Source organism: Chinchilla lanigera, unplaced genomic scaffold (genome assembly GCF_000276665.1).
Source record: "Chinchilla lanigera isolate Chin_1 unplaced genomic scaffold, ChiLan1.0 scaffold00168, whole genome shotgun sequence".
NCBI lineage: Eukaryota > Metazoa > Chordata > Mammalia > Rodentia > Chinchillidae > Chinchilla > Chinchilla lanigera.
In genome coordinates, this window is record NW_004955569.1 from 1,528,718 (window position 1) to 1,539,284 (window position 10,567).

At 40.8% G+C, this 10,567-nt stretch overlaps 1 protein-coding gene across 1 annotated transcript in view; it reads left to right on the top strand.

Moving 5' to 3' along the window:
• The window catches only part of LOC102018782 (zinc finger protein 709-like), a 19,801-nt gene extending 10,956 nt beyond the window's left edge, over positions 1-8,845 (top strand). The window contains exon 7 of the mRNA XM_013509365.1: positions 8,703-8,845. Within this exon, the coding sequence (XP_013364819.1) occupies positions 8,703-8,845 (143 nt within the window). The remainder of the gene's footprint in view (positions 1-8,702) is intronic.
• The last annotated feature ends 1,722 nt before the right edge of the window (positions 8,846-10,567 follow it).

Here is a 10,567-nt window from a genome sequence, read left to right on the forward strand (position 1 = left end):
AGTAATTATAAAAGACATGAAAGAAGTCACACTGGGGAGAAACCTTACGTGTGCAAGCACTGTGGCAAGGCATTCAGTATACGCCAAAATTGCCAAAAGCATGAAAGAACTCACTCTAGGGAGAAACCTTATGCATGCAAACAATGTGGGAAAACATTCACTACAAAGAGTTATTATAAGAGACATGAAGCAAGTCACAATGGGGAGAAACCTTATGTGTGTAAGCAATGTGGAAAAGCATTCATTACACACCAGTCTTGTCAAGTACATGAAAGAAGACACACTGCTGAAAAACATTAAGTGCACAGTCAGTGGGGAAAGGCATTCACTACACACCCATTATGTCAAAGACATGAAAAACTCAACACATGGTAGAAAGTATTTCTGCAAGCAATGTGGAAATGTATTCACTACAGAGAGTTACAAAACACATGAAAAAAGTAACACGAGATAGAGAGTATTTGTGCAATCAATGTGGAAAGGCATTCACTACACACCAATCTTGTCAAAGACATGAAACAAATCACACTGGGGAGAGACGTTATGTGTGCAAGCAATGTGGGAAGTTATTTACTACTAAGAATTCTTGTAGCATACATGAAGGAACTCACACAGGAGAAAGCACATGCATGTGAGCTGTGTGGAATGAGATTTACTAGTATCTCCTCATTTTATATACATAGATCCCATGTTGGGGCATAACCCTGTCTTTGTAAATAATGTGAGGAAAGGATTCATTGAACATATTTTTTAACAACTCCATGAAAGAAGTCAAACTAGAGAGTGACCCTATATATTTAAGCTTATTTTTCAAAAAAACTGGGGAAAATTCCTCATGTAGTGGAGACCTGTACTCATAAATAAAAAATTTATGTCAATATTTCTTCATTGGTTTTTTTAGAAAATCCACTCCCAGATAAAGATCTCCTAGAATGTATTCTTTCTGTTTTTCAGTAAATAAGTTATAAGTAATGGACCTGTGTGTGTACCCTTTACTAGAAACAATATTGACATGATATATTGTTATATAAGCCATTGTCTTTGAACGTTATTTTTTTTAATAAAACAAGATGAATTAAAATATATATCCAACTTCCAAGTAGGGTTAGCATTTTATATAACATTGTTTTGTTTTTAATATAATGAGGTATAGGCTGCAAACAAATTTTCTTAATAGTTTTTAAATTGTGATTTCCCACTACCTTTGATTATAATTTTCCTGATGTTTACACTTCATATTCTGTATATAAATAGGTAATTTTGAATTTGATGTTGTATATGTAAATGTGTGCATATTTTGAGACGTGAACATGTAGTTTTTTAAAAGTTCCTTTGTTTATGCACAATGTGCAGATTAGGAAATCTTCATTATTTATGTCTTAAATACATACCTGCATATATCTCAACATAATTATATAAAGCAAATAATTGTACCTGTTGTGCTTTAATGTTCAAGTCAGTACTGTGATTTACATAATTTTTTTCTTAGCATCCATGTTTTACTATTCATGCTTATATTGTTATGATTTTTAATTTGGTCATAATTTTAACACAATTTACACACAAAAAATCATACTCCTGTTACTTTTTGATTGTGACACATCGGATTGACTGTGTCTTCTCTAATAAAGGATATGACTTGTAAGAGTGTATCAGCCAGTGCTTACTAGAGAAACACCTTTGATAGAGATGCAAATGTGTAAGCATTTTCAAGATTGGCTTGCAATGTCTTTACACAAACTCAGATGTGGAAGAGTGCAGATGGTCTATCTGTGCACTGGATGTCCAAAAAAATCCAGTTCAAGGCTTAGGGCCCACTTTTTTTGTCCCATGTGAGTCTATGTCAGCAGACCAAAGGATCGGTGCCAGAAGACTGAACGGTCTGAGCTAGAGGCTGAAGAGTCAGTGCTGGCAGCCAGGAGATGCCTTCCAGTGTGACAGTGAACGCTGCAGCGCCTACACTGAAACACATGTAAGCTGCCTTTTTTATTTCTTTTTTATAACAATCTGGCAGCAATCCTTCTTATGGTAGGTCTTCCACATTCATAATTTGCTGGGCAAATTTAGTTGTGCATGTAGTACTCAGCTTGAAAAAAATCAACTGTCACTATCTACCCCTTGACAAATTCACAACTACACACATTTCTTTAAACCATAGTCTCCAGATACAAAGATGAGTTCAAAACTATACCTAACATTGTTATAACTGCTCTGCAAACAAATGGAAATGCATTAGCTCCCCTGCCCAGAATAAGGGGAATTTTCTTTTGGTGATGCTTACTTCTAGTATTTCATAACTGGCACACTGTAACAGTTTTATAAGCAATAGTAAGTCTATTAACATACTGGTAGGATATTAAAAAACTATTATATTCTTCATTTCTCTAGCTGATCATGGGGCTATATCCTGTATTTAGAGCTACTTGTGTGACCCATTCTGTATTCCTTAGTGTTTAGGAGGCACCTCAGCAGTTCTTGGTTCTTTCACTGATGTGGAGACCCTTCCCTTCATTCGTGAAGGTTGTGGACCATTTGACATTCTGCCTCAATTACACTGTTATAGCTCCCCATTGACTTATAAAACAGCATGGCAATATAAGGAGACACCCTAATGGATCCTCTGCATTCCAAGTATATTCTTTCTTTCCTTCATTGTGGGGTAATAGACTAATTTTCCCTTAAAACTCTGGGGCAATCACCTCTCTAAACTCTGTAACTCATTTTTTAGTTTCTTTTCTCAGAGTGGTGAGACAGAAATGACCAGGGGGAAGTCTTCCAGTTCATAGGCATCACTGTGCTTTCTGGTACAAGCCTCCTTCCCCACCAGAACTAAGACTTCATTCTAAGTCAGAAGAACATAAGGTCATGATAAGAGGATGTAAATTTTTGCTATTAGATCACTATGGGTAACAGTGAGTGGTACTGCTCTTATTTCCACCCTTTCACTCGTGGACCCATGACTTCTGGCTGGAGTAGACTCCATACAGTATAGTGGATGCTGACTCAAAGCATATACACAGCCTTTTGAAGATCCTTGCCCAGTACTGCAAGCTATTGCTACATGACTAGTGTCAAAACTGTGTCTTTAAAGGTCATTCGAAATTTCTCTTAATCCACCTTCTTCATTGATGGTGAGGAATGTGATAACATCACTGAATTCCATGAGAATGAGACCATCACCTCATTTCTTTGGGCATGAAATATATTCTTCGTGTTCCTGGTACCGGAGGGGGGGAAAAAAAAAAAAACCTAACAAATATATTCTTTGTGGTTGGAGTCAATGCTGTTTTGAAATCCATAGTGGTGGATAAGGCATTATATGAATCAATGGGTGGGAGTTTTGCCAGAAGTATGACATGCAGGCAAGGTAAATCCATATCTAGTAAAAGTATTCAAGTAAGGATAAAACACACCCCTTCCATGATGGGAGCAGTCCAGTCTAATCACGCGGCCACCAGATTGAAGGCTGATCACCTGAAGGAATGGTGCCGTATTGGGGAAACAGTGTTAGTCTGTGCTGTCGGCATATTACGTATACAGAAGTGGATGTAACCAGAACAGCCTCTGTGACTGGCAGTCCATGTCACTGAGCATGGAAAACATGAATTCTTGCCAAAATGCCCATTCTGTTCATTAGCCCATTGGGCAAAGAAATGGGTGGCAGATGAGAGTTGACTACTGTCTACAAAAGTGTTATCCAGTTAATTGTTAGAGTCGTCTTCTATCTAGGTCAAATTTTCTTCTGCTCAGTGTTTATTTGGGGTACAAATCTATTTACATCCCTTGCCTGTATAGATAGGTCAGTCCACATCCTTTATCCCCAAATATCTTTGTCACCAATTTTCCACTTCTGTTCCACCACATTTCTGAACACCCAACCAGATCTTTGGCTACATCCCATGAATCAGGGTACAGTTGCATATCTGGCCATTTTTCCTCCAAGATAAAATGTACTACCAGGCACACTGCCCAAAGTGGTTCACTGTGAAGATTTCCCTTCACTGGTGTCAACCAGAGATGTCCTGGAAAGTGATGGTAATGCTGCAACACTTGCAGGTGGAGCTTATAGAACATGCAGAACCATCCCTTAACAGTGGCTAGATGTTCTTCCTCTAACAGCTATACATGTACAAACCATAAGGCAATAGGTGCATGTTGAGAAAGAAGGTCTCACTGTGCTTTCTCGTACAAGCCTCTTTCCCCCGAGAGCTAAGACTTCATTCTAAGCCAGAAGAACATAAGGTCAGGAGAAGAGGATGTAAATTTTTGCTATTAGATCACTTTGGGTAACAGTGAGTGGTACCGCTCTTATTTCCACCCTTTCATTCGTGGACCCATGACTTGCTGCAGTAGACTCCATACAGTATAGTGGATGCTGACTCAGCATATACACAGCCTTTTGAAGATCCTTGCCCAGTACCTTCATATAGCAGAGACCTTCATATAGCAGATGTAGGAGCCACAGGTATATGAGGAAGTGCATCAGCTAACTTTCTTCTACCCTCTGGATCTGCTCTGTGTTGATCAAATATAGAGTTTACCATTAATGATAGATTGCTGTTATGCAAAACACACTTAATGACTTGGTGGATCAGACAACCCAACTGATGCTGAGCAGCTCAGGTTGCATGGTAACCTGGTGTCCCATGGTGAAGCCTTCAGTTTCCACTATGGCCCAGTTGTGGGGAGCATCTGAGCCGGAGTGCAATCATATGTAGTGCTAAAGCAAGGCCAGCCCCATAAACACAGCATGCCCAAGATGAGGCAAACTCAGAAGTTGTTATGCAGGTCCTCTCTCCCATTAGCAAAGGGGTTTCACCTGTTACCAACATCTTGCCAATGGTATAAATAAATGCAGTGCAGTCCTTAGGCAGTTCCCTTCACCCAGAAAGACAGTGAGCTCAACCTGATCTCAGCTTTCTGCATTCTAACTTTTGTCTTTGTTTCTTCATCCTCCACCATCGTCCCCTAAAAATTTCAAGAGCTCCACAAGATGGAGCACACAGCAACATTCCAAGAACAATGCTTCAAAGGGAGGGTAGTTCTCTGCAATTTATGGAAGTCTTTCTCCAAAATTCTAAATGTTTCCATAGCAATTGACATATGAGGGCATCCCAGAGACTATGGGGAGACTGGAGACACTACCTGCCACTGACCACTGACACCTGAAATACCACTGAATTGCTGGACCATGTGACCCTCATGGCAGAGCCCCCTGCACAGCAGCATGGACCTGTTGCAGACCCTTTTCTTCTTCAGGGCCCTACTCAAACCAAGCAGCTTTCTGAGTCACTCAGTCAATGAGCTTGAGTAAAGGACCTAAGTGAGGAATGAGTTGTGCATCTTTTTTGTTGTTAGGGGAAGCAAAATTAACAACTGTTTTACCTTAGAAGGGATATTCATACAGGCCCTACATTTTTCAACTGCTAGAAATTTCACTGAGTTAGACTACCTTGAATTTGAGTATGACTTATTTCCCATCCTCTGGCTCTCAGATTTTTAACTAACAAATCCACAGTGGTTTTTAACTCCTTAGTTGGTCCAGTTGGTTTAATATGTGAAGCCTGGTGGAAGAGAAAGACGATGAAGATCCCAGCAGACTAAGGTGTGACACAGGTCTGGATAGTTAATACTGTCCTGAGATAGGATAGTGAAATTTATTGCTGGTCTTCCTCTCTGAAAGCAAAGCATTTCATACAAGCCATGTGGATAGGTATGAAGAAGGAAGACATTTGTCAAATCAATAGTCATGTACCAAGAACAAATGATGAACTGATCTTCTCAAGCACAGACACCACATCTGGGACAGGAGCTGCAGTAGAAAATTTAGACAAGTTTTTAGTTCTGGAAATTTTGAGACCTGGTGAGCCAAAAGCAGGTCCTAGTGGGCCGCAGGCTCTGCCAATGGAAAAAAGCACAGCAGAGAGTTAGACTCCTGATGTTCTTATGAAGAGGCTTCTCCTTCAAGCAATAACCACCTTCTATTTCATCCTCCCTTTCTACAAGCCAAGGATGTGAACTTGAACTGTGAGTGCAGTAGGGAATTATTTCTGGTAAAATAGACACAATTGGTAACTTTTTGGTGAATACAATAGAAATGAGCAGTAATGAGTCACTGTTCTGTCAGAATCAGGAACCGCAGATGGACAAGTCGTGATTTTAAAATATATTCAACAACGTAAATGAGATATTTAGTATTTTACTATGAATTATGCTTTGTGTTACATAAGTTTCCCCAAATACAGACATGGATTGGTGTGGTGAGCAAGTTTAAAGGACCCAAGGCTCACTACTGATGTTTGCTTGATCAGGTATATTTTGTGTTTTTTTCAATAAATTTTATTTTCAACTTCCTTTGGGTTGATCAAGATATTTTCTCTTTCAAACTCAAGTAGTATCTGTAGACTCATTTTTTCAACTCTTTATATGTTCCTGTGTAGTGCCTGATATTTACCAGATTGTTTTCTGATTTTGTGTTTTGTTCTCATCTTTATTTTAAGATAAGGTCTCAGCATGTAGTTCTGGATGGACTTAAACTCACCGTGTAGCCGAGCCTGGCCACAAATTCAAGAGATCCTCCTGCCTCTGTCTCCCATGTGCAAGGATTATAGGTGCTTGCCACCATGCCCAGCATTTTTCCTGTTTTGTGTGCTATGCTAACCAGATTCTTCATAGCAACTAAATCAGGAAAATAATATAAAACTGTTTGCAAAGGGCAGTACTACTTTGGTGATTTTTCTTTGTTTTAGGATTTTGCAGGTGTGTGCATGTGTGAGTTTTATGCAGAGGTGCCTTACTCTGTCCATACTGTTTGGCAAACATCACCAAAATGAGCAACAGATCAAATTTTATACTTCTTATACCTCTTATTATAAATAAGCTAGTGAAAACTTTTGTTGGTTAAGTAATAGAGATTTCTTGTAATAAGAAGAAGGAATAAACCTTTTTACCCCTGTGAAAGCAAAGACAGTCATTTAAATGGGCCCTAGGCTGACGGTTTATCTGATTGGGATATCCAGGTATACAGGCTATTCATTTTTGTTTGAAAGCCATAGTTGTTGGATAGTCACAGGCAAGGTAATTTTCACTGTTTCCAGGGGAGTGAGCTGGCCAGGTTTGGGTGTAGAAAGAGGTCTTCTCTGAGAACAGTGGCCAGCTTGCAAGAGGCTCTGAGAGAAATCAAGATAAGCGGCAGTCCTCTGGGGACTGGGCTGTGTATAGTTTGAATACGTGCTTTTCCTTTTTTATTAATGGGTTTAAAGTTAACTTTTGGACAGTAGTAGGAAAACTGGGGTGTTAAAGAGGCTAAAGAGATAGACCTCAGATGCTGACTCACCTGGAAGAGGTCTGATAGGGAGGAACAGGACAAGGGAGTAGCAGTCTGGACTGAGTGTGGCAGGGTGGCCAGTGAGATTTCAGAGAGAATGGGAGTTAGAAGCTCAGTAGATAGCTTGAGCTTTGTGCATGGGGGCCTAGGATAGCGGCTCGGGGTGGGTAGTTCGGCTAGGTTGGGCATGGATCAGTTAGCTAGTGGAGGCAGGTAGTCACAGTGGTGGCAGGGGAAGGGAACCTAGGGGTCGTTCTACAGGTTGGCTGGTGGTGGTCATAGCCTGGGACCCTGGGGCTGGGGATTTAACTCAGCGGCACAGCGCCTGCCTGGCAAGCGCAAGGTTGTGAGTTCTATTCCCGGTACAGGAAAAACAAAACAAAACAAAACAAAAAAAAAATTCAGGTATTTTCTGGAAAAGTCTTAAGTTGGTCTGAAGGAGTTTGAATGCTTGCTTGTCTTTTATCTGTACTCTTTTGCAGAATATTACTCCCATGAGACTGCAGTTTTTTATTTACAAATATTGTATTCTTCTTAGGGCCTTATATTCATTTTCATACATGAAAATGAGCAGGTTTTTTGTTTTGTTTTGTTTTTTGTCTTTTGGAGACAGTGTCTCGCTATGCAGTTCAGGCTGGCCTTCAACTCATTTTGTAGACCAGGCTGGCCTCAAACTCGCAGCAATCCTCCTGCCTCAGCCTCCCGAGTGCTGAGATTACAGGTGTGCGCCACCATGCCCGGGAAAAATGAGTAGATTGACAGTGTGAAAAACTTGGCAATGAAAAAGATTCATGTCCAACACTAGGTTTTAGCCACTATTCCATTTTGTAGTAGGGTTACCTAGACTCACGATGTTTTCTGGCATCAAGGGATTGGTTTTTCGTTAGGAATTTTTTTTGGGGGGTGGGGCGTCTTTTTGAGACAGGGTCTCGCTGTGCAGTTCAGGCTGGCCTTGAGCTCACTTTGTAGCCCAGGCTAATCTTGAACTTGCAATGTTCCTCATGCCTCAGCCTCCCGAGTGCTGGGATAACAGGCATGGGCCACCACGCCCGGCCTCAATAGAGTACTGACCCTAGAAATTTCTTTCTTTTTTTTTTGGTACCGGATATCAAACTCAGGACTACGTGCTTGCCAGGCAGGCTCTGCGACACTGAACTACATCCCAGCAGCAACCCTGGCACTTTCTGAGCACATTTGTGACACATTTGCAGGAAGAATGCACTCAGTACATTAAGAAAACCACGCAAGTTTTGAAAGGCCAGAATGGAGGATTTTAAGTGCAAGCATTCTTGATGCGAGGGAAGATTGGCATCATAGGAGAGAGACTGGACCAGAATTTCCTGCGTTAGAATTTATCATTTGACTTCCACCCCAGCTGGAAGAAGTTTGTTGCTCTTCTTAAGTTCAACCTGGGCTCACAGTGGAGCAGGAGCCAATCAGAGGCGAAGGCGTGACTGTCTGTATTACCCAATCAGAAAGTACAGGGAGGAGGGTTCTTCCGGTGTCATGGCGCCATAGGACAGAGATCGTCCGTCTGACTAGACCGTCGTTTTCTGTAACTTCAAACGGCTGCAACTTGCCTTCAAAAGATTCTGTGAGATTCTTATGCCACAAATGGTGACGTTGTGGGATGGGTGCGAGGATGGAATGGAATCGGGTAAGTCTGGAAGGAAGGGGCCATCACAAACTATGGCTATCAGTAGTCTCTGCTTCAGTCCGGAATGCGACGTCTTCGGTTCTGGATCATCATCTGTCCCTTTCCCGCTTTGCTCAGGCAGGGGCAGTTCCGGGTCCCCATCATCCTGTCCGCACGGTGACATTCCCAATCCAGAAAGCCTTCTTGGGTGGCCCCAGGCACAGCTGTTTCTCCACCAGTCTGCGGAGAGCTGGGGAATTGGGGAAACCTTGGTTTCCATACTCAGCAATGAAAAACAATAGTCACTGTAATTATTTACATGAGACCTCTACTCACTATGGTGTTACTGCGTGAGCAGTCCGTATAGTCTCAACATTGAGAAAGAGGTTGTGAAACAAACGGAAGCTGTTAGGAGAGATTTGACTGGAAATACTAAGAAAAACTCTTGGTTTCCATGGAGCGGTGATTTTGCTGCTGTCATTCCAGAGGTATAGATAATCAGAGCACAGTAATTGCTCACTTGTTTAACACCTATCGAAGAAGTCCCTGGACTTAAAACAACTACTTTGTTTTTTTCTGTTTTTTTTTTTTTTTTCCTATTTATATCCATTTTCTTTTTTAATTTGAAAGATAAAAGAACGAAAACATATTAACAAACACAGAGTTTATGTCTGTGTGTTTGTTAAAATAACTACTTTGAGCTCAGGATCTCTAATCAATTTCCTCAGCATGCACCGTTTAAAAAAGACTAGACTTTTAGAGAATAAGCTGGTTATTCTGTATTTTAAGTTCCTGAAAACTCAGTAGCTTAGTAGACAACGGCTGCAGCTCCTTGGGAGTAGCTGCATTATTTGTTGGGCAGAAAATTTACACTTGGGTGAAACGTCTAGGTAATTCTCATTTCAGCTCTTCTAAAAATGTCTCATTTCCCAGCTGTTATCTCAGGCCCTTCCTGAGCTAGGTGTCTTATTTATATGCTAGTGAAAGAAACTATTCTTTACTTTTAGACTATTTAAGTGAGGCGCTCTATACAGTTTAGAATGCTGAGAAGAATGAAGGGAAAGTAATGTATTATCAAGGGAGGGGAAAACATTTCTTCCTAGGAGAACTTCCTGAAAGAGCTGCCTGTTAAACCCACATGTAGAAATGCACTGAACTGTGGCATCTACAGGGACATACATGCATGATATTGGTATGATTGGAAAGGGAAAGGGGTTTCATCTCTGAAATAATTAAAGTGTTCTGTGTACTGTTTGTAGACATTGTTTTTAAAACTGAAGCAATGGACATTAATGGACATTGTGAAAACAAATGTGGAGCCTGTTGTGGTGGAGCAGACTTGTAATCCTTGAACTCAGGAAGCTGAGGCAGGAGGATCCTTTGAGTTGAAGGACAGTATGGTACATACTGAGTGCAAGCCTGAACTGCATAGTAAGACTCTGCCTAAAAAAAAAACAAAGAACAAAACAAGTTTGAAGGAGGTCTAAATTCCCATAGTTAAGGTCTGCAGGCGTATGAATGAATAGAATAAAAGGGTATTTTGAATAAGCAAGAGGAAAGATGAGTAAAAAGGAAATGCGACTGCAGGGGACTGTGGAGAGGGG